A 25870-nucleotide genomic window follows, 5' to 3' on the forward strand; every position below is an offset into this window, starting at 1 on the left:
TGAGTACTGAGCCATTCATTATTCATGTCTATCCATGAACAAGGAAAGTGCTGCACTGAATACTCAAAACATGCAAAGGTAATTTTCCAATAATCCATCTCTAATCTGCTTCTAACACACCTGCATCAAAAAGTAATCCAATTTCTAGTTTTTTTCACTCTATGTATAGCATGCGCAACAAGCATTAGAAATTCAATTTAATTGTAAACCAATTTCTAGAACATAGTTTATTCACTCTGATTAGTACACACAAGAAAGCAAAAGTTAAATTTAAGGTAGCACAGTTGGTGTAGCAGGTAGGCCAACATCTTTACAGAGGCAGTGATCAGGACAAAGGTTCAAATCCGTGCTGTCTGTAGGGAGTTTGTACGTCCTCCCTGTGCCTGTGTGGTTTTCCCCAGGGGCTCTAATTTTCTCCCACCATTTGAAACCTACTAGATAATTGGGTGTAAATTGGACAGCATAGACTCGTGAGCCAAAATGGCCTGTTACCGTGCTGTATGTCTAAATTAAAATTTTTTAAAATTAAACTCATCAAGTCTGATCAAAAACTTTAATCATCCTCAGTCCAGGACTCAGTGGGTTTCCTGATATTACCCATTACTCAGGCAAGACACATGGTTACTGGGTTTTAATTTTCTATTTGTACCTTCCAAGGCTCTTCTCAAGAAAAGACATGTTTACATTAGATCCCAGAATGGTTGTTCAGCTGAGAGGGTTACTAAATCAAACTGTCTTGTATATATGGGCTATCTTTATTTTTCTTCAGAAAAGCGCTGAAGAGCTTAGCCCTGCATGTCAAATTTCTTCTTCCATGAGTGCCTTAGTTTGGTGATTTTAAAATTTCTTTGAAGAAAAATCTCAATGGGATACAAGTGCAAAACAGAAGGCAGCTGAGTAAGCTTTGTCAGCTGTTTATACATTATAGATAAGAAGTCATTCTTAATCTTAGTCTTTTAAATTTAGATTGCCCAGGTTAAGCAGATAGCAAGAGGTGAAAATTATTTATTTGCTATGAAACATCAGAAACATTGGGTTTTTTCTGTGTCTGAGATTATCGGGAATTTATAGTTTTTTTTTCTTTGCAGCCAATAATGCTGGTGTGAACAAGAGGCAGATCACGGACCTTGTGGATCAAAGCATTCAGATTAATGCGCACTGCTTTGTTGTGACAGCAGATAATCGCTACATCCTTGTTTGTGGATTCTGGGACAAAAGTTTTCGAGTGTACTCGACAGAAACAGGTAGCCACAGAAATTCACTGCTAAAATTCAGGATAATGTTTTCAAATTCAGACTAACCATTAATATTGATAACAATGCAGTTGTGCTTGAAATAAAAATACAGTGCTGAAGAAACTCAGCAGGTCTAACAGCATACTTTGTATAGCAAAGATAAAAGTTCATAACCTAAATTTCAGACTTGAGCCCTTCATCAAAGTATCAGCAAAATGTAGGTAGGTGTCTGAATAAAATGTTTGGGGGAGGGGCAGGGGAGGAGCACAGGCCCACAGGCAAGAGGTAATAGGAGGAAAAGGAAAAGAGGGCACAACAGTAAATGAGGGAAGGGGGTGTTGGTAAGAATGGCTCTTTGAATGGAGAGGGAAGGGGTGATGAAAAGCTGAAGTAAAGGAGACAGAGGGATAGGGAAAAGAGGGAGAATGGGGAGGGTCTAGCAGAAACCAGAGACGTCAATGATAATCCCATCCTGTTGGATAGTGCCAAGATGGACCATTAGATATTGATCCTCCAATTTATGGGTTGCCTTGGTTTGGCAGTGCATGAAACCATGGGCAGACATATCGATATGGGAGTGGGGCACAGAATTGAAATGGTTTGCCACTGGGAGATCTATGCTATTGCGGCAGATGGAGCCATGGTGCTCAACGAAACAATCACTTGGACTGCTCCTAGTCTCCACAAATTAGAAGAGACAACAGCAAGAGCACGGGATGCAGTAGATGACTCTTGCAGATTCACAAGTGAAGTGTAGTTTCACTTGGAAGGAATGTTTGGGGCCCTGAATGATGGTAAGGGAGGAGGTGTTGGCACAAGTGTGGCACTTATTGTGATCACAGGGGAAAGTGCCAAAGGGATGATTAGTGGAAAGGAATGAATGGACGAGGGAGTCACAGAAGGAGCAGTCCCTATGGGAGGTAGAGAAGAGAGGAGAGGGTAAGATGTATCTGATGATGGGACCATGTTGAAGGTGAAAAAATTTGAGGAGAATGACATGTTGGATGCAGAGGCAGGTGGAGTGACAGATGAGGACAAGGGGAATCCTGTTTTTGTTGAGTCTGGGGCAAATATGGAGGAAATGGAGGAAATGCGGGTAAGGACTAAGTCAGTTGCACTTGAAATGTATGTTTTGAACTATGTATCTTTTTTTTGCTTATTTATTTTCTCTTATTCATTGTATCCACGTTTCCTTATATTGAAGGAATTCTCAGTTGTTAATTGTGGACGTTACTCCAAACTCTTAGGTATATAAAAATTGTCCAATTGGCAGTTTCTTGGTAGAAGAGCATAAATATCAGCCTTTTTTGTGGAATGGAGATGCCTGATCAAAAGGTCATATGGTTGACACTTAATTGGCCTCAGAAATGCATCAAAGACCACTGCAAGATTACTGCACCTTGCATCTTGCAACAAACTTTTCAAGGATAAATCAGTACCTTGACAATGAACAACAAACATCTAATCATTATATTCTTCAGCAGGCACATTATTTAAATCTAAAATTCAATTATTTTACCAGCTATAATGGTACCCTCAAAATAAGTACATTTAAAGTTAGCTTTCTTTAGTTATTTTTCAAATAAAATATTTTTTTAAAATACCACAAAAGGGTGAATAAAATTGCTCTGCAACTAGAAATAAATACAGGTATGCACTCCTTAATGTCCATGATACGTTCTGTGAAATTGGACATTATGCAATGTGGATGTTGTGAAAACACTATATTATATGTTTAGCAAAGCTATATGGGATACTGTAGTGTACTTGTAAACTCTTTATTTGTAAGTAGTGATCATTATAGGTACCAACACAGGGCTGTGGGGAGAGAGCGTAGCAGTGGGATCAGTGCAGGGACTGATACGGGGCTGTGGGGAGAGAGCGTAGCAGTGGGATCAGTGCAGGGACTGATACGGGGCTGTGGGGAGAGAGCATAGCAGTGGGATCAGTGCAGAGACTGATACGGGGCTGTGGGGAGAGAGCATAGCAGTGGGATCAGTGCAGAGACTGATACGGGGCTGTGGGGAGAGAGCGTAGCAGTGGGATCAGTGCAGGGACTGATACGGGGCTGTGGGGAGAGAGCGTAGCAGTGGGATCAGTGCAGGGACTGATACGGGGCTGTGGGGAGAGCACGGGGAAGTGGGATTAATTGGGGTAGACAGTATACAATTTCCTATAGCTAGTGATCAGTTTTTCTAAATTACTGAGAACCTGCTCACTATAACTGAATAATTATGGGACCAAGGACGCATATGCGGTCGGACATTAAGCGGCACTGTAAATCAAAAGATTAAGACTTGAAAGGAAAAATTATTTTTGAAGAGACCCAACTGAAAAGTTGGTGGGTGGACCTGGCCCTGCTGTTTCAAGACAGTATCCAGACTTTTGATCAGTTTATGACAGTACTTAAGTTGAATATGGGAGACATTGCTGGCTCTCCACTCATCGAAGAACCAGGTCAGGACAATGACTGGAATAGCTGGCAAAGTGTGAAGCCATGCCTCCTGAATCCTTGTGCTTTGGGAAGGATTACCAACTTTAAAAATGTCATTTCTTTTGATAGCTTTAATACCTTTAATATTCAGAAACATTTAAAAAGTATTAACATTGAAATAAACAATTAAAAATTAAAAAAAATTAAATTAAATATTGTTACCTAAAACACATAATGATCTTAATTAATTAAAATCAAGTAAGATCATTTTTAAGAAGTAATTTACTTTCCACTTTGTTTCCTAATCCATAGATAATGGAGTTATCAATTCTATGGTAGATCTGACAACCTCGCACAATGCTTTTGATATTTCCAAATACTGACCAGGATTTATTTTCAGTACACTCTATTTACCAACAACCTTATGATTTGCCTAATTCTTTTCCATGCAGGAATGATCTTAACATGTCTTAAATTATTATTCTGCCTTTACCTGTCTCTATTTTCATGTTTAATTCAAATGATATTTTTTCAATTAGCAGTGAGAGAGATGATTATTGTTGATTTTGAGCTTCTCCTCATCTGTGGTTCACCCTTCTAGCTGCATAATTGTTAGTGAGAACTTTTGTCAATTTTTCCCCCCTTTTCCTTACCCCTTTGTTGCATCCCACTCAACTAAGACAAGGAAACTCATCACACTGCATTATCAGTCATTGATATTTCATGGTTGCCCTGATTTGGAACCTGTTCACTTCCCCATCTATTTATCAGCAGATTCTTTTTAAACATTCTCATTTGCATCAGACTATTCACAGTTGTGAAACTAAAATCAAAATCTCAGTAGTGTAATATTATTGCTGCTCCATGCATTAAATTTAATCCCTATCTGTAATTCAGTGATAAAAAAGAAAATATACCTCATTGGTTCGTAACAACTAGTTTACTTTTACAACGTTTTACTGAATAACTCCTGATGGAAGGTATCTATTTTTCCAAATGGAAATTTTGAAATATTTCAACATATCTGAAAAATAATTTAACATAAAAATCTATAAAGTATTGCCAAATTATCCATATTTTTGCAACATTTTCAAAAAATCGATTTTATTATTTTTAGGAAAGTTAACGCAGATTGTGTTTGGACACTGGGATGTGGTCACGTGCTTGGCCAGATCTGAATCATACATTGGTGGTGATTGTTACATTGTATCTGGATCTCGTGATGCCACACTTCTGCTGTGGTATTGGAGTGGTCGACATCACATTATTGGAGACAACCCTAACAATAGTAAGTAGCCTTTGGAAGCAAAGCATTGCTGAGTGTTTACTTTGTAAAATGTTGAGTCTGATAGATTGGCCAGTGATGATTTGTCAAATCTCCCAGAACCAAAATAACAACTACATGGTAGTGCAGGAAGTGTAAATGACAGGACTATTCATTAACTGCTTCAATCTTTGGAACTGGAGTAATGTATTTTCAATAGTGTTGGAGTTGTAGTGTTAACATTTGTAATTTTGCTGTGTATCTTCCAATCTGTGATAATGGGAGTAATACATTTTATTTACTGCATGCAAACTAAAAGCAAAGGGAAAGATTTGTTTTGTTTTTAAATTGCTTTATCTGGTTAACAATTTGTAGAAGGTTAACTCAACTGCCTAACATCTTGCAGAAAGTCAGTGATCTATTTGAGATTTTTCATAATAAAATTGTTTTTTTGTCTTATAGTATTTAGAAAGTCTTCAAATGAACTTCTCCCTATAATTTTATTTAGAAGCATATCTGAATAGTAAATGTGATCAAAGGTTTTTGTCAAAATATGCACTTACTCTGTCATTCCAAACAAAGCTGAAAGCAAATACTTCAAGTGTTAAACAATATATAATAGAGCTTGTGTTTGGTAATAAAATTTCCAACAGCTTTCAGATCAGCACAACAAAATGTCAAGAAAATTGACAGGCAACACTTTATAAATGTTAGCACATGCATGTAAATTAAGCAGGTTAATGGCTTTCCCATCTCTTGTAAAATTAAAATAATCCTAATAATCTCATATCTCAAACTACATTAAAACTTCAACTTCTGCAGTTATCACACAGCTGATGTGTGTTGGCAGAGTTGAGTATCGTAATGCAATAACGGAGAGCAAAAATGGATTATTTATTTGGCATTTGTATATACATTCAGCAATATCACCTTTTCAGTTTAATAATCTTACTTTTCGCTGTTTTCCTGTAGATGTTTAGCTGGTAGTAACTGAGCACAAAATGTTTATGGGTGTACCTAAAGGGGTGCACACTAACTTCATAACTTGGTAGACAAGCAACGGGTGCTATTAATATGGAAAGAACGTCTTACACTTTTACTTCACCTGTTTGACTGACGACAATAAAACAAGATGAAGCTTTATTTTGTATATATACATTTATAAATTAAGGCTTGCATTGATTTAATGAAATGTGAATAAGTGATTGAAAAAAAGATTCCCTACCTGGCCAAAGTTGCCAGTGTCAGAAGGGATCGAGCAAGGAGTTCTGTTATCACCTTGAAGTTAAAATTGAAACTTGTTTCCAGCCAGGATATTTTCTTCCATTGTTTATGATAAATGTTATTTAATAATTGTTAGTCATCAGTCATAATAATTGAATAACTCAATTGAATAACTCAAAGTAAGATGAAATAATATTTTAATGTAAAAAAGAGAGAATAATCCTGTCAGCAAATTAAAAAAATATTTGCATGTAACAATATATGTGCAAATTAATATTACAGTATTATAGTCAATATTGTGCAAGATGTACAAGTAGTTAACAATTCAACTTGAGCTCAAGTTATTTTCACTTTCTGATAAATCTAATGTTTGAATTCTGCAGTACGTAGTCAATGAGCGTAATATTTATAGTTTTTCAGGGTACAACTGTGATAAATCACTGATAAGATAGAAGACAGATATTCAGCCTCAGCTTGTTATTTTCACTTCATAATAATCTAATGTTTGAATTCTGCAGTAGTTAATGAGTGTAACTAGAATTTTTCAAGGTAAAACTACAATAAATCAGTAGGAAGATAGAAGACAGATATATTAATCTGATGCAGAATAATTCACAATAGAAAAAAAACTAATTTAAAAGTGATAAAAATTAATTTACACTCTCTAATTGAAGCTGCTGTCCGCTGGTGAGGAGTCGCAAGTCCGACATGTTATGTTGGAACAGGACTGATTGAATCTTTTATTGTAAAGCAGGTGTGTTGCACTTGGCCAAGAATCCTCCAGAGCATTTCTTTGCAATATATTACATTCAGCCTTTGACTGCTGTTCTCTTGAAGGGATCAATTCAATTCACACTTTGTCCCAAGAGCCTGAAGATCATTGATTAGAGAGATTTCATCTGACATTTCTCATTAGACACCTCCAAAGAGCAGGCAACCATGTCTTTTTGTTTTTGTTGCAGGGTGGGACAGTAGGAGAGGGGGAGGGGAGGAGGTGGATGAGAAGGTTGTGATCTTGAATAAAGTTGTGCATATTATTGAGCAACTGGTGTCAAATATAGTTTATATGGCATTTATAAGCATAACTACATTCTTATTTAAAGATTTGTTGTTTTGTATCCATTTTAATTCCACTTATAGTTTCTAATTTCCAACTTTTCAGTTGATAGGGTACAGTGTTATTGCAATGATGAGGTTACCAGACTACATAGACCTGGATGAATTATTCAGAGATGTGAGTTCACATCACAGCAGTAGAATTTAATTTCAGTTAATATCCTGGAATTTAAGAGGAAAAAGTACTCATTAGCAATGAAGACAATGTTGTTTCTGCCATTCATTAGCATTGACTTGCAATGTGAGAGTAGAAGAAAAAGCAGTTGGAGTGAGCTATTTGTTGTCAGCTGCACTGCTCAAAAGATCCTAAATCTCATCTGGTCATATGATTCAAAATTCTCATAGATTCAAGATTCTCATATGATTCAAAACCTGGCAGCAATATGGTTGACTTTTAACTGCCTTCTGAAATGTCTGGCCACCCAATTTTATAAGAACCATATATTTTTGGTGTATATATAGATGACACTTTCCACGTTCTAGTATTTCCCAATTTCAAAATGTATCATTTTCAAAGAAACATAAACTACAATATTCTGAATTACTATCTTATTAATTCAAAGAATAAAACTTCGTAGTTGCAGCTGCAAGTAGCTTTAATTCACTGATAAAATGGATAAACATTTTGCATAACTTCACATCAAGATTTTCATAACGACGAGTAAAAAAGCATACTGTATAATGATAATGATATTCAACTTTAAATAGATATAACAAATAAACAAAATAAGATGAAATAAGATAAATTAAGGTAGATTCAAAGAAAAGTATCTCAAGCTCACATGGTTCTTCAAAGAATGAGATACAAACTCTTGGTTTACCTGGATATTATGTCATATGATGTCATAGTAACTATGGTAACACTACAAACAATATTACTTAAAGGGATAGTCACAAAGTTAACAAAAATCAAATGACACAAGGTTTTAACCTTTACATTCCAGCCCCTAATTATTATAATAGACACTAATGACTAATATTTAATAATTACTAGTTCAGATACAAAAGTAAGTATAAAAATAGAAATCAAAACTTTCTGCTTCTTGTAAAAGACAGATTTTAGTAATAAGTCCATTTAAGTAACCAGTCTTTGACTTAATCCACACTCGGTGAACAAAACCTTTCTTGACCGGAACTGAATCCACAATTTTCACTAGCAACCAAGAATTTATTGGTGCAGAATTGTTTAGCTTTAGACCATTTTTGTCTTTCTTGTAATAATGAATGATATTCTTTAACCCATCTTTTCCAAAATAAATCCGCAATAAACTGCACTAGTCTCAATCTGTGTCTTATATAATTATCTTCTTTTTGAAATTGACTCGAAGGCATTAAAGATTGGAGGCATTAAAGATTGGGACTTTATTCAGTGGAATGTAGACAACTGAGAGGGGACTTAATTGAGGTATTTAAAATTATGAAATAAATAGATAGACGAGACATAAACAGACTCTTTCCCCTGAGGGCAGGGGAGGTTGGAACAAGAGGCCATGAGTTAAGGGTAAAGGGGCAACACTTTAGGAGAAATATTAGAGATGGCTTTTTCGCTCAGCGAGTGGTGGCAGAATAGAATGAACTTCCAAATGAGATAGTTGCGTCAGGGTCCCTTCTGTCATGTAAGAGAAGGATGGATGTGTACATGGAGGTGAGGGGGTTGGAGGGTTATTGGCGGTGAGCAGGAGTGAACTGGTGCGGACTCGAAAGGCTGACATGGGCTGTTTCCGCTCCGTAAATAGTTATATGGTTATATTTAAGAAGTAAGAGATGATTTGGTGTAAGCGCATTGATGTCATTTGAATCGACAGAAATTTTCGTTGTTGTACAACTATTTAAAATAGCTTCAGTCTCACACAATACTGCCTGAAGATTGTCATCATTCAGTATTTGACCATTTTCAAAATGGAATTAAGAATTTTCTTGATTGATCTAATCATTCTTTCCCACACACCTCCATGATGTGAACCTGTTAGGTGGGTTAAATATCCAACTAATTTGCTTTTGAAGTAATGCATCATGAATTTGACGATGATTCCAATTTTGAATTGCTTTTCATAATTCTAGTTGAGCACCTGTAAAGTTATATCCATTATTAGAATGTAAAATGTCAAAGAACATTGACAATACTTCAACATGAATTGCTCTCGTAGTCAAACAAGTAAAAATAGCTCTGTATTGTTTTTCAACACCTTCCTCATTTTACTTGTAAAGGACCAAAATAATCAACTCCCACATATGTAAATAGGGGTTAATCAGGTGAAACTCTGTCTTGTGGCAAATCCGCCATTTGTTGTTGTCCAGGTTTAGCATTTGCACATCAACAATTAACACATTTGGATATAATTCTTTTGATCAATGCCAATATTTCTGGGGTAATTCTGACAACACATGAATACTACCACCATGACCTGTTTTTTTTCATGTATATATCAAACAATCAATTCAGGAATATGAAATTCCTTAGGTAAGATGATTGGATGTTTCACTTCTTCTGGCATTATTGCTTTTTCCAATCTTCTTCCTACTCTCAATACATCATTTACAAGAATAGGATTTAGCTTGTAAACACGACTTGCTTTTCTAACATTCAAATTCTTCTTCAATTTTGATATCTCATTATCAAATGCCTTCTTTGACAAAAATAAATTATCTCCAACTCAGCATTCACCAACTCATCAACTGGTAGGTAACAGTTCTTTCGAGACTTCAGATTCTCTTTCTTATTACGAGGTAAAAACATAGTTTTTAATCTAAGAATCCACGCTACTGCCTTTTTCAAATGAAACCATGAAGAATAATCGCAAATTAATTTAATAATCAGATCATTCTCATTAGATATTTGAATAGTATTCACATTAGTGATTTGGATTTCTGGATCCTCCATTGAAACTTCTTTCAACTCTTCTGGATTTTGACGACATTCTTCTTGAAAGAAACTGAGAACCGAACACCCAAGTGTTGGCTCTTTTCAGAAACGATTGAACTTTTGATCCTCGTGAAGCCACGTCAGCTGGATTATCCACTGTTTTAACATTGGATAAAACAGTGGATAAAACATTGGATTAGCATGATTAGCATTGATTAGCATGGAAAACCTTCTTGATCTCATTAATTCTGTGAGCCACAACGTTTCAAAACCTCATGGTTTTGTTATTGATGTATTTAAACACTGATGTACTATCAGACCAAAACATAGAATCTGCTAATAGCATCTGTAATTCCCTTCTTAACACAGGTCCATTTTGCTCGCCATAGTAGCAGCAGTCAATTCCATTCGAGGTATGGTGACTGGCTTTAATGGAGCCATTCTGGCTTTTCCCATTACAAATCCACAATGTACTGGCTCTTGGTTATTTCACAGTACAAAATAACTGACGGTACCAAAACCACCTTCGCTTGCATCAGCAAAATGATGTAACTGAGAAAATGTGGCAATTCCAAAGTCTGTAGATTTAAAACATCTGTTGACTTCAAAACTTTCTAACATTTCAAGACTCTCAATCCAATTCATCCAATCTTGTGTGATGGAATTTGATATTATTTCATCCCATCCAAATTTTCTTCTTGCAGAATTTTCTTGGCTATAAATGCTACTGGTGCCAATATTCCCACAAGATCATATATTGAGATTACAATTGAAAGAATATCTCTTCTTGTTAAAGGCCATTCTTTCAAAACAATTTTGTATTTGACAACATCAGATTGAACAAACCTAGAATTCTTTCAACAGGTAGAATCATCCAAGTCAAGATGTTTTATCTCCTTTGCTCTTTCTCAGGAATAACAGCCAACACATATCAACTGTTACTAATCCATTTTGTAAGTAAGAAACCTCCTTTATGACAGATCTCTTTTAACTCATGATAAAGATTTATTGCTTCTTTTTGTGAAACCACTGAAGTAAAACAATCATCAACATAGAAATTATTTCTGATTATGTTTATAGTTTGAGAACTAAATTGCCCTTCATTGTCTTCAGCATATTTCCTGAGAGCAAATTTGCACAACTTAGTGATGAAGTTGCTCCAAATAAATGAACTATCATTCTGTATTCAATCACCTTTACAGTAAACGCAGAAAATCACAATCTTCTGACGGTACTTTCACTTGTTGAAACATTGCTTCAATATCTGCAGCAATTACAATAGACTCTTTACAAAATCTTATCAAAATGCCTGTTAAATTATTGGTTAAGTCTGGACCTTGTAAAAGTTGAGAATTCAATGAAACTCCTTGAAATGATGTTCCACAATCAAATACTTCTCATAGTTTCTCCTTTTGTAAATGTATAACGCCATGATGAAAGTAAATACCATTTTCTACCATCTTTACGTTCCAAGATATCTTCTAATACTTTTTCCACATAACCCTTGGTTATCATATCCGACATGACATTGGTATATTCCAAATGAAAGGAAGAATTTCTTTGAATTTTCTCTTCAAATTCACCATACGCTGTTCATTATTTTATTATCTGGCATACAACTTTCCATTTTCTTCAAAGGTAATTACCCCCTCCATAAATCTTCGTCCGCGAAGCCAAGCCAAAGAATTCTATATAGTAAAGACCATCAACATGTTTAACAGAATTTGAAACTAAATCTGGAAACTGTTTATTCTCCTTCGAAGGTTCTTGAATATCTTTGAAACATTCAGAGAAATCAATTTTAAACTGTTGTTCCCATAGATCACTAAGTTTGACAACTGAAATTCTGTTGACATTTACATTTGACAACTCCTGATCATTTTTCATTTTTCATCCTAACGGTTTATTAATTGTCCATCCTAGCAATGTTTTCATGGCATAAGGTCTATCATTTCAACTCCTTATTGAGAGCCTTTGATACATCTGGTCCAATTAACATCTTGATCTTAGCATCAATCTTAGGTAAGCAAACATCTTTTAGATGATCCCACTATTTGATATCATCCTGATAAGGAATATTCTCTTTATTCACAGGCATAATCTTCTGAGTATATGCACTTGGAAGATCGCAAAATTCATTGCTATTCAATCCAGTAATCCGTAAACCTGAAACTATATTAGTTTCAATGTTCATTTCATCATTCATTGTCTTCAACAAGATTTGTGATCTTTTACCATGAAGGTTAAGTTTATTCATCAATCCAACAGTACAAAATGATGTAGTACTTCCTGAATCTGGAAATGCATAAGTCTTTAATATGAAGCTCCTTTTTCTAAGCTTTAACCTGTACAGGAACCTTTGAGAGAGCTTTGTCACCAGCCCCAGTAAGACTGTTTGTCTGAACTGAAGCTGAAGCATTCTCTTTGACTTTGTCTTTAGTCTTGGATTCAGATTGTTTGACTTCTTTGTCAACTTTAGTTCGTTGAATATGCAGTAATTTGGGATGCTTTAAAGTGTATATATCACAACTGAGTTCCTTATTACAAGTTTTGCTGATGTGTCCTTTACACAAACAACCAAAACATTCTTCTTTAAAAAGATTAATTTCTTAATCATATGATTTCTTTCTCCAATTGTGAACATTTTTCTAAAGCATGTTTATCTTTGCAATACAAACAGCTTTCCTGAACAGTCTGATCTTCTTTTTCCTTGTTCTTTCTTGTGCTTGTATCTGACACAGCAGTAACTTCCCTTTGGTTTCTGTTGAGACGATGATTTAGACTTCTGTACATCTTTAGGAACTATTGAAGTATCCTTAATAATATTTCCAGATCCTAGTATGGTGTAAACATGCACATCCCATTCCAAAAATTGTACAACATCCAGAAAAGTGGCGTCCCTTTCAGGAAGAATCTTAAAGTCTGCAACTTTGGTTCTCCATAAGTCCCTCAGCTTATAAGGTAATTTATTAACAATAATCAACAAATTAGCAAGAAAATTCAGCTCTTGCAAATATACACTACATTCCATTGTGTTACAACATCCTCTCAGAAAGAGGGCCTATGCTTGCAAAGTCTTTTCATCCTCTGATTTTATTGCTGACCAAGAAAGAATCTTGTCCTTGTGATTTTATGTTCATCGCCATAATGATAACGCAATAATTCTTTTTCCCTTTTAAAACCTTGGTCTGGATCCATATATTGGGAACTTTTGACTAGGTCCTTCACCTGTCCTCCAGTATACTGTTCCAGGTAATACAGACGATCGTTGGCATTTTTGGTATTACTTTAAATGTGATGTTCAAAGGAATTCATGAATGTCAGATATTGTAATGGATCTCCATTAAAAACTGGAATTTCCTTCTTAGGTAAATCATATGAACCTTGTGGCTGCGCTAACATAGCAGAAATTTTATTTTGTTTTGGTATGAGTGATAATATATTGTCTTGTATATGTGTCATGGCGTGTGACTGGTTATTTTTTGGTGAATGGAACAAAAGGAACTTGAACTGGTGCCATAGGTGTAGGACCTTGAGTTGTAATTGATGGCATTAACGGGGATCCTTGGTATGTAAGTGATGACATTGGTGGAGATTCTTGACTTGTCACAGGTGCTTCAGCAACACTAAGAGACATCAATTGTTGAGTATGACTGACTCACATGGTTGAACCCAGTTGAAATGCTCTCCTTTCAGGAAGATTCATATATTGTATGCTCAGAAGAGATTGAATGTTGCTCACCCTTTCCACAGGGCTGATCATTGACATTTGAGCACGAGCAGCGCCACCCGTGGATCCTTGCTCGAGTATACTCATTTCTTGTGGCTGCGGTACCCATTGATCTACTGGTATGTTAGATTCTAGCACCTTGGGTATTTCACTTTGAGTGATAGATCTTGCAGAAGCCTGAGCTAATGCTTTTACTTTGGTCATGTTCATAACATATTATTCCTCTAGATCTAGTTTTTTCTTTTCTCTCTTCAATGATCAATTTCATTCTTCTTGCTGAATCTTCATTTCATATTCTTGCCATAATTGCTGATTCTTCATTTCAGCTTCCATATCTTCTAAAGCATGTCTTTTCTCTAACCACTCACATTTGCACAGATAGTAGCCAAGTCTTGCTTGCGGCTTAGCATACATAGCTGATATACTTGAAGCACGCAAAGCTGTACTTGTGGCTCTAGATGCCTTTGAAGATTTTGAAGATCTTCCTACGCTATAACCTTTGAAATACTATCATCAGGATTCACATCTGAACTTTCAGATACCTCTGATTGACTCTCTATCTTTAGCATTTCGCTTGGTAAAGCACCAGTGGATCTTTGCAATGTACATTCATCTGTTTCAGTTTCACTAACCTTTAAGTCAGCTAATGAGGCCTGCAGTGCCTTATCGGAGTCTTCTTCTTGCTTGGTAGTTGAAGCCACTTCTTCAATGATGGCTGGCTCCAATCTCTTGCCAAGCATTATCGATCTGCCTTGCTGGCTCAACTCATGATCAAGCAGTTCTTTGAGACGAGCTGTTTGCTCAAGATCTTTAGCCCGACGAGACTTCTTCTTATCCATCTTGAATTCCTCACACTGCAACTTGTCTTCTTCTGGCTTCCTTTAAGAGGATATCGCTGGCTGAATGTCTCAGTTCTGCATACAGGCTACTTCCATATCAGTTGTTTTTAAAATATTTCAAAACATTTTCTGGGCTTCCTGCCAGTTCTGACTGAAAGCAGTAGTTTATCTCTTTCAAGGTTACAGGTGTCTGCAGTCAGACCTGGCACAATTTCAAACTGCGCAATTAGACATGTTCTCATAGAGACTTCTGGAATCTTCTCACAGACAACTAAACTTCTTTAAAGCTTAAATACTTTATAAATTGAGTTCTTTAAGATATATTTCACAATCATAACTTTTCTTTGAATAAGACTATAGACGACACTTTCCAAGTTCTAGTATTTCCCAATTTCAAAACGTGTCATCTTCAAAGAAACGTAAGCGACGATATTCAGAATTACTATTTTATCTTAATAATTCAATAAATCAAACTTCATCATTGCAGCTGTAAGTAGCTTTAATTCGTTGTTAAAAAGCGGATAAATATTTTGAATAACTTCATATCAAGATTTTCATAACAGTGAGTAATAAAGTTTATTGTATAATGATAACGATATTCAACTTTAAACAGATATAAAAGAAATAAATAAAATAAGATGAAATTATATAAATTAAGGTAGATTCAAAGAAAAGTATCTCGAGCTCTCATGTCTGTCATGGTACTTTGAAGAATGAGATACAAACTCTCAGTTTGCCTGGATATTATGACATATGACATCATAATAGCTATGATAACATGCCAAACAACAACCTTCCTTAAAGGGATAGTCACAAAATTAACAAAAATCAAAAAAAATAAAAAGGTTTTAACATTTACTGTATAAGGTGAACTTCAGTTAAATTGGGTCCCCATTTTCAGCCTGATTTTCATGGTTTAATCATATATCAGGTGTATAAGTCGACCCCCCGCCCCCCCCACCAACAAATAAATATTTAACAAGCAAGTGATTACAATAACTGTAAAATAAATCCTTTGCTTCTGGCCTTAAAAATCAATGAAGTTATTTATCTATGTGTGGAACCACAGTGAATGGGTGAGGCACTAAACTTATCAGTACTTATTTTTCCAAAATGCATGGATGCTAAGGAACTAGTGAAAGTAAATACTGATGTCTTGAAGAGAGTCCAGATTATAGAAGAGGAGGTACTGGTGACGAAGTTTACAACAAAATGGTGGAGAAACTCAGAAAATCATGCATCATCCTTTATGTAGCAAAGATCAAGATACGAAACCAGTGTTTCAGGCCTGAGCTCTTCATCAGGGTATGAACATAAAGCAGGCAGGCACTTGAAATAAATGGTGAGGAGGACAGAGGGACAAGCACAGGCCCACAGGCAAGAGGTGGATATGGTTGGGACAGCACAAGCAAAAAAGTCTGACAAGTGATTGTGCACAAGTGATTAGCTGCAGGGATTGGTGCAGGATGCACTTTTGTTTGTTATTCACATTAATAATGTAAGCATGGCTTGGAATTTTGCTAATGAAACCAAAATTAAATGTTTAGTGGACAATGAGCAAGGTTATCTAAGATTGCAGTGAGATAGTAGCAGGCTGGGTCAACACCGCACACTGGCTGTATCGCCATAGCAAACAGCCAGGGCAGCAGGGCACAGGGGCTTTCCCCCCACCATGCAGAAGTTCCAGGCTGCAGGAACATGTTGCCAGGGCAGGAACATGTTGCCAGGGGAACAGCCAGGCCTCACAGCAGCATTATGACCTCACTCTCATTAGTCTGTCGCCTCCCTAAAAAGGAATGTGCGTGGTTTGAATAAATGGCAATTGTTTGCTTGGTGTGGACAGCATTTATTTCAGTAGCTCTGCCTTTAGCAGTGCTACAGTGGTGACCCCGAATAGGTTATAACGTTTTAGAACCCACAACATGCAGCAAGGTGAATCCTACCAACTCGTCCACAGCCCAAGTGGCTGACACCAACGGATCTCCCGTGGGAGTTTACACCATAAGCATCCACTTGTTGCCATCTGGGCAAACCAGCCACGCATCTGGCTACAACTTGTAGAATCACATTTTTCCCTGCGAGGAATGACAGCCGAGGACATGAAGTTCTGGCACGTGAACAGCGCCCTGGACCCCACCACAGCAGCAAATGTCACTCCTGCAGGGTACTGCTCCTACCACCGTCAGAGGGGCCGCAAAGCCTGGCAGTGCATACTGTCCTGCACCTTTTCAGGCAAAAAACTCTGCCCGATGGAGGGAAACAAGCAAGCCCGCAGCTGTTAGTGATCTTGGCGGTTGGCACCAGAAAAGGTCTGCTTTACCTTTGTGACCGGAAGGCCCAGCGGGAATTCCTGATAGACACCGGCGCAGAAAGCAGCCTAGTTCCGCCCACATTCTTTGAGCGGAAGAACAATGCCAGAGACCTACCCCTACAGGCTACCAATGGTTCAACTATCACCACCTATGGGACACATTGAATGACCATTCACTCTGGAAATGTCGTTTTCAGGTGGGACTGTACCATCGTCTCATTAGGCCAGTCTCTCCAAAGAGCACATTTCTTCCGGGTGAACAAACTTCTGGTCGACCTCAACCAATGCCAGGTGGTTAATGCCACCACCTTCCATGTTATCCCCCTCACACTGCACCAATGCACTTTCCAGGCTTTTGGAGTCCACACTCTTGAACATAGCAAGTACACCGCACTGCTCGCCGACTTCCCCGCTCTACTGGCCCCCAACTTCCACAATGCGGAACGAGCATATGGCATGCAACACTACATTGAGACCATCGAATCACCGTGTATACATGGGCAGGGCAGCGGGCCCAAGATAAACTCCTCCAAGCCAAGGCTGAGTTTGCCATGATGGAGTAATTGGGAATCATCCGTCATTCCAACAGCCCGTGGGCTTCACCACTACACATGGTCCGAAAGAACACTGGTGGCTGGTGCCCCTGGGGAGACTACTACAGGCTCCATGATGCATCGGTACCAGACAGATACCCCTCCCCACACATACAGGATTTTTCTGCACGACTCCAAGGTGCCTAGATTTTTTCCAAAGTCCATCTGGTGAAGGGCTACAACCAGATCCCAGTGCACCAGGACGATGTCTGGAAGACGGCCTGTTTTGCCTCTTCAAGTTTCTGAGAATGCCATTCGGGCTGAAAGATGCGGCCCAAACATTCCAGCACCTCATGGGCATAGTGGCAAGAGACCTGGAGGGGATTTTTGTGTAATTGGACGACATACTCATTCCCAGCCCAGATGCCAGGGCCCACAAAGAACATTTAAAACGCCTGTTTGCCCAGCTGCAGACTTTTGGGGCTAACCATCAACCCATCCAAGAGCCAGTTCGGTTTGTCCACCATCGATTTCCTTGGGCCTCACATCTCCAGTGAAGGAGCAACACCTTTGCCTGACAAGGTCAAGTCCATTCGGAACTTTCCCAGGCCCAATACCCTTAAACGCCTGCAGGAATTCCTTGGGTTGGTGAATTTCTATCATTGCTTCCTCCCAGGAGCAGCAGCCACCAAGCGGCCTCTCTTTGAACTCGTTAAGGCAGGTTACAAGGAGCCCAGCTGGTCTGCAGAAGCACTCCAGGCATTCGAGTAAAACAAAACTGCACTCTCCAAAGCCACATTCTGGCACACCTGGATCTCGACTTACCTCTGTCATTAACGACAGACACCTCAGACCAGGCAGTGGGCACAGTGCTGCAACAGTGGGTGGATCACCAGTGGCGGCCACTTGCTTTCTTCAGTAAACACCTCTGACCACCCAAGCTGAAGTAGAGGGCTTTTGATTGAGAACTGCTGGCAAAATGGCCGTACGCCATTTCCGTTGCATCCTCGAAGGCTGAGTGTTCACAGCCTAAACAGACCACAGCTGCTGGTGCAGGTGCTGGGCAAAGTCTCACACCCTTGGTTAGCGAGGCAACAATGGCATCTTTTGTACATCTCCAAATGTACAAAGAACATCCGCCAGTAACTGGCGCACTGTCCAGGCCAACGATCTACTTTGACACAGCTCAGCTCACTAGGGACAAGGCTGAAGATGCTGACACACAGGCATACTGCACCACCATCACCAGCCTACAAATTGAGGAGTTTGTGCCAGACCCAGGAGGCCCAACACTCCTGTGTGATATGTCTACAGGTCACCCCAGGCCAATCATGCCCACGACCTGGAGACAGCAGGTATTCAATCAAGTGCATCGTCTCTCTCATCCTTCCATCCGGTCAACAGCCTGCCTCACTTCGGACGGGCTCATATGGCACGGACTTCAGCGCGAAGTTTCACTTTGGGCAAAAATTTGTGTACAATGCCAGCAAACCAAAGTCCATTGACACAGTAAAGCCCCAGTGCAATGATCCCCCCCCCCCCCCCCCCGTAGTGCACAGGTTCAACCACATGCATGTGGACATTGTAGGGCCCCTTCCCATCAGCCAGGGGATGAGATACCTTTCACCGTGGTTGACTGCTTTTCATGCTGGCCAGAGGTGATGCCCATGCTGGCCTGCAACATGGAGACATGTGCAAGAGCCTTTATCTCATAGTGAGTCACCCGTTTTGTAAGACGTGGCAAACCAGGTACTCCCCTGTAGTGCCCTTATGAAGGGCCTTTCAAGGTATTGAGAAGGGAAGGGTTTGTATTTACTCTAGACTTTGGAGGCAGGCATGACATGTTTACAGTCGACCGCCTCAAGAAAGTCCACTTGGACTGTTCAGAGCCTTTCCCTGCCCCTATACTTTGGCGCCGGGGGCGCCTTCCCAAAGTCAATCTCCCAAACCTCATCCAAAGAGACTGCGATTCTGGGTGGGAGGGGGGGGGGGTTAGCAGACTGGGTCAACCCTGCACACAACGGACCAAATGACCGTAGTGAATAGCCAGCGCAGCAGTCCACAGGGGCTTGCTCCCCACCATGCTTCAGGAGCGCATTGCCAGGCCTCACACCAGCATTAAGATATCATTCCCGTGAGCTTGTCGCTTCCCCTAAAGAAACACATGTGGTTCGAATAAAAGGTGGTGACTGGTTTACTTGCTTGGTGTGGAGAGCATTTATTTCAGCAGCTTTTCCTTCAACAGTGCTACAGGATCCTGATCTACTGAATTAGCAGATGGAATAAGTGCAAGATGTTGAAGTTTTGAGTGTTGAAGAAGAGAGAGGTCTATTACTGTACATAGGTACAGTACATAGTTCTCCAAAACTCATGACACAGGTAGACATGCTTGTTTTCATCAGTCAATGCATTGAGTACAGGCATTGGGACCTCATGTTTCAGCTGGCACAAGAGATTGGTAAAGTCACATTTGGAATACGGTGTGAAGTTTTGGTCACCTTGATGTTAGAGAGATATCATTAAACTGGAAAGGTTGGAAGACTTGAATTAGGTCGAGAGGCTGGATGGGCTAGGGTGTTTTTCCCTAGGGCATGAGATGTTGAAGGGTGGTCTTTTACAGGCATACAAAATCATGAAGGGTATAAGTAAATTGAACAGTTGATCTTTTCCTCAGGGGTGTCTAAAACTGTAGGGCAGAGTTTAAGAGAGAAAGATTTAAAAGGGACCTGTGGGGCAAATTTGTCCACAAAGAGGGCAGTCCACTTATGGAACAAGCATCCAGAGGAAGTGGTAGAGGTGGATATAATTATGACATCCTGACTGTAGTACAAAACCTGAGATAGCAGAAACTTCCTAAGCAGTTACACTGGGGAATTTCTCTGTTGAGCCTGCATCAAGATAAAACAGATGCAGGAACAATTAATTAGTTCATTTGATAGGAGGGAATAGCTGCAACAAATCTGTCTTCATATTTGTATTGCTTACATTTAAATGTTTTTCCAAATATTTAATTTCTTTAATTGTTTGTGAACATTGTGAAAGGTTAATATAATCATGTCCTTTGATATTTGGCAAAGCCTGATGTGTATCTTTGCTGCCTGCCAATGTTTGTTTTCACCTGTCTTACTAATATGTGTCTATGTTTCTGGAATTTGCACACTCATTCCACACTCCAACTAGTGATTACCCAGAATGTATTGAAGTTGAATAAAATTCAAAAATCACTGAGCAGCAATTAAGTTCAGTATGTAAACATGGTCTAGAAAGAATTGATTAGCCTTTCCTTAAATGTTTCCAAATAACTGATGCATCATGACACCCAGGCCTCACTGCACCTCCCATTTTCCAAATTTCTAATCATTCAGATAATAATCTCCCTTCCTATTATTGCCTCTGAAGTGGATAAGCTCACATTTATCTACATTAATTTTGGTGCACCCCAAGGATACATGCTTAGCCCACTGCTCTACTCTTCATATACTCACGACTGTATGGCCAGGCACAATTCTAATGCCAATTACAAGTTTGCTGATGACATCACAATTGTCAACAGAATCACAAACGGCAATGAGGAAGTGTACAGGAGGGAGAAATATCAGCTCGTTGAATGGTGTAACAACAACAACCTTGTGCTCTATATCAGCAAAACCAAAGAAATGATTGTGGACTTCAAGAGGAAGGCAGGGGAACATGACCCAGTCCTCATTAAGGGCTCAGTAGTGGAGAGGGTCAAGAACTTCAAATTTCTGGGTGTCAACATTTCCAAGAATCTGTCCTGTAAGCCTCCACATTGACGTAATCACAAAAAGGCTCGCCAGCGGCTATTCTTTGTGAGGTGTCTGAGGAGGTTCACAAAGACTCTCGTAAACTTCTACAGGTGTACCGTGGAGAGCATTCTGGCTAGTTGCATCATTGTCTGGTATGGAGCAGACACCAGACTTCCCCCCATTGACGACATCTAAGTGAAGAGGTGTCTTAAAAATGCACCCTCTATCCTTATGCCTTCTTCGCTTTGCCACCATCGGGATAAAAGTACAGGAGCCTAAAGACGAGCACACTAAAGCACAAGTACAGCTTCTTCCCTCCCTGCTGTCATCAGATTCCTGAATAATCAATGAATCAAAGTCACTGCCTTACTTTTCGTCCAGTTAATATTTTTTTATAGTAATGTCATAAGATAGTTATAATATGTATGTTTGCTCTATGATGCTGCCATAAAACACTGAATTTCATGACTTGTTCATGACAATAAACCCTGATTCAGATTCTGATTATGCTACATCCGCCCAAGTCACCCTGCAGCCTCTTAGGTTCTTACACACTGCTTGCATAGCCACCCAGCTTAGTGTCATCTGCAAACTGAGAGATATTGCATGCAATTCCTTTGTCTAGATCAGTGGTTTTCAAACTTCCCCCCGTAAACTCACATTCCACCTTAAGCAATCCCTATTTCGTGTGCTCTGTGATGAGTAAGGGATTGCTTAAGGTGCTATGTGAGTGAAAAGGGAAGGTTGAGAACCACTGTTCTAGACCCAATTGTTACTGAAATATTTTGCTTGAGAAAAATTGTCATTGGCCCATTTCCTTTGGAGTTATGAAACTGTCAATTAGGTTCGATTAAAACAGTGGTTTTCAAACTTTTTATTCCCACTCACATACCACTTTAAGCAAACTAATAACAGAGCACTTATGGGATAGGGATTGCTTAAGGTGGAATGTGAGTTTGGGGAGGAGGGGCAGTTTGAAAACCACTGGTCTAGATCATCAATAGATATTTTAAGTGCTGGAATCCCAGCTCTGAATCTGTAGTACCCCAGCAATCTGATAAGAACCCATTTATTAACACTCTACTTCCTGCTGCCAACTAATTTTCTATCCACACCAGTACATGACCTCCTATACAATTTTCTCTAATTTTACATACCAATCTTTTTTGCAGGATCTTATCAAAAGGCTTACGATAGCCATAATACACCACATCAAATGGCTCACCCTTGTCCACTCTACTGGCTATATCCTTAAAAAAATTCTAGATTTGCCAAGCATGAGCTCCCTTTGGAAATCCATGCTGATTACGACTAACCGTGTCACTCCTCTCCGAATGCATGGCAAAGACATCTTTAAAAATTGGCTCCAGCATTTTCTCACCAGGCTAACCCGTTTATAATTCCTTGATTTTTCTCTCCCTCTTGTCTTAAAAAGTGATGCCATATTAGCAAAGTTCCAATCCAGAAAACTGTTCCAGAGTGCAAAGTGCATTGGAAAATAATCACTAATGCATCCATTATCTCTTGGGCTACCTCCTTAAGCACTCTGAAATGCAAATCAGGTCCTGGGGATTTATCAGCTTTAAATGCCATCAATTTACCCTAGCACAATTTTCATCAATTCCTTTTCTATCCTGGTCCCTCAGACCCTTGGTACTCCCAGAATGTTTTATGTGTATTTCTTAATGCAGACAGAACCAAATAATCTATTCAATTGGTCTGCCATTTCCTTGTTTGCCCATTATGAATTCCCCTGATTCTAACTGTAAGGGACCTACATTTACTTCAACTCCTCTCTTTTTTACATACTTATGGAACATTTTGCTTCTTTATGTACCTTGCAGTTTTCCTCCCATACTCTCTCTCTCCCCTCTTCTAAACAGACCCTTTGTCTTTTTTGCTGAATTCTAAATTTCTACATATCCTCAGAGTTTCTGCTTTTCTAGCCACTTTATATGCCCTTCCTTTGGTTCTAATGTTATCTCTGATTTCCCACGAGTCATGTTTGAGTCACCTTCTCCATTTTATTTTTACAGCAAATAGGGATGTTCAGATTTTGAAGTTCCACCAGATAATCTTTAAATACCCACTGTTGTCTATCTACATTCAACCCATCAAGTGAAATTTTCTAGTCTGTCTTGGCTGATTGACGCTTTTTTAAATTCTGGACCCAAGTCTCCGAATTAATAGTTTCACTCCTAATCCTAATGAAAAAAAATCACTATTCCCCAAGGGGCCACTTCCCCAAGGATCTGGAGGACTGTGTGTTCCGCGGTAGAAATGTCGGGGAGCCTGGAGCTGATTATACAACACCCAGTCTCTGTTGATTCCCCGACATACTTCAGGAAATCCTCCAATGTATTTTTATCAGTTGGTTCTGAGATCCATATTAAAATTTTCCATGATAACTGTAGTCGTTTTTTTTTGCATGCTCCCCTTATTTTTGCATGATGCCAATCCATTCTCACTACTAATGTTTGGTGGTCTGTACACCACTCCCAATTATATTTTGTTCCCTCTGGTGTTCAGGAACTTGACTCATAATCATTTCACATCATCTAAGTTGATGTCCTTCCTTATAATTGTGGTAACTTCCTCTTTAATGAGTAATAAAATATACACCTCCTTTACCTTTCACTCTATCCTTTCTAAATGTTGAGTATTCTTATGTGTTAAGATCCTCGCCCTGGTCACCCTAGAGCTATAGCTCATTTATCCATAACCATTAACAGCTATCTCTGCTGTTAATTCATGTACCCTATTGTCATTATATTGTACAGTACATGATCATTCTAATTGAAAATTGACTTTAATTTCCATGAAGTTTTTTTTACACCAAGAAATTATGACTGTTTCCAGATCAGTTGTTACAAGTTTTAACCCTCTAAGTCAGGGGTGTCAAACTCAAATTCACAGAGGGCCAAAATTAAAAACTTGGACTAAGTCGTGGGCCAAACTAAATATTTATTGAAATTTTTCAACAACATCTGAATGTTTTCTCTTCTGTCAACATATGTAACGTTAAACTTTTTCTTATTAAAATAAATGTTTAATAATAGTTTTGGTTAAACTCTTTCTAGAAGAAGCATTAACAAATGAGAAATAAAATACTCAATAATTAATATTTCTCTATAGCCTTTAAGCTCCTTTTAAATGTATTTTTTTTCACAAGTCAACAAGTCAAAAATAACAACTTGCTTCAATGACAAACAGGTTTGTCTTTTAAAATGATGAACATTTCGTCTGCCTCCCACCTGTCTTGAAAGGTCCTTTTTTCTGTCTTTCGTTTGGCCATTTTTCGTAAGGGGTTTATTACATGTGAGTTGGGCGACAGGTCGCAGGTGCTAATGAAAGTAAAGAGAGGAGGTGGGGGCGATTAGCGGGCTGACGGGCCGGCGCCAATGCATTTGCAAAGCATTCTGGGATTTGTAGTAGTAGCTGTGCATGCGCTATACAAGCACGGCGGCCAGCGGGCCAGCTCTAATACATATTTGATATGATTTTGCGGGCCAAATATAATTACATCACGGGCCAAATTTGGCCCACGGGCCTGAGTTTGACGTGTGTGCTCTAAGTTATGTGCTACCACAATGTTTCAGTCAGTGGAATAGGAAATTAATTCGTAACCCTTTTAAAACGAGTTGGTTCTTTTGGTTAAGAGGTAGAAATTCACTTTCAGTCACTTGTGCTAAATGTGTAGTATAGCTTCAGTTACACTGATTAAGCAGACTGCTTCCGTTTACAACCATTACATTTTGAAATGTTCAATTTTAACAGAACCATTTTAAATCAAAAGCCAGAATATATATTGTGCAGCACATTCATGTTATGCAATATGTTTTAATTTTACTTTCAGGTGATTACCCTGCTCCCAGAGCTGTACTGACTGGACATGACCATGAAGTCGTTTCTGTATCTGTATGCGCTGAACTTGGACTTGTCATCAGTGGTGCCAAAGGTGAGTAAAGATGCCATTGCAAATATGACTTTTTTTGTTATTTTTATTGATTTCTATTTCCCTTCAGCATAATTGAATTCCAAGGTGCAACTCATTTATATAAATGAACAACTGTCTGACAGGTGTGGAAATTTTTTCTGAACTTGCGCATGTTCTTTTTCAGAAGGCCCCTGTCTGGTGCATACAATTACAGGAGACCTTCTCAGAGCTTTGGAGGGTCCAGAAAACTGTGTGTACCCACGACTTATTTCTGTATCCAGTGAAGGTCATTGCATAATCTACTATGAAAGAGGAAGATTCTGTAATTTCAGCATCAATGGCAAATTGTTAGGACAGATGGAGACCAATGATTCAACAAGAGTAAGTGTTGTTCGACCCAGAAAAGTATTGCATTTCCAACTTTTAATGAATTATTTCCCTATTGATTCATCGTGCATCTCTCAGCTTGTGCTTTGATTCATTTCTATAAGAGTGTTTATTAAAATGATTGAGTTTCATCTTAATTCGAATGTCGCTCTGTGCCAGTTATTACACTGCGCTGTACGTGAGCCCTGATATGAATTTGTCTGAATTTTTGGCATTGCAGCTGTCAGTTA

The 25870-nt window shown here is 38.7% G+C and overlaps 1 protein-coding gene across 26 annotated transcripts in view; it reads left to right on the top strand.

The window, feature by feature from the left end:
* Positions 1-25870, top strand: part of nbeaa (neurobeachin a) — a 1045297-nt gene that overhangs the window by 1000299 nt on the left and 19128 nt on the right. For all 26 annotated transcript variants that reach the window (XM_069891655.1, XM_069891654.1, XM_069891651.1 and 23 more), the window contains 4 exons: positions 1089-1244; positions 4787-4957; positions 25173-25274; positions 25438-25634. In XM_069891655.1, the coding sequence (XP_069747756.1) occupies positions 1089-1244; positions 4787-4957; positions 25173-25274; positions 25438-25634 (626 nt within the window). The remainder of the gene's footprint in view (positions 1-1088; positions 1245-4786; positions 4958-25172; positions 25275-25437; positions 25635-25870) is intronic.

This window comes from Narcine bancroftii, chromosome 7 (assembly GCF_036971445.1).
Source record: "Narcine bancroftii isolate sNarBan1 chromosome 7, sNarBan1.hap1, whole genome shotgun sequence".
Taxonomy (NCBI): Eukaryota; Metazoa; Chordata; class Chondrichthyes; order Torpediniformes; family Narcinidae; genus Narcine; species Narcine bancroftii.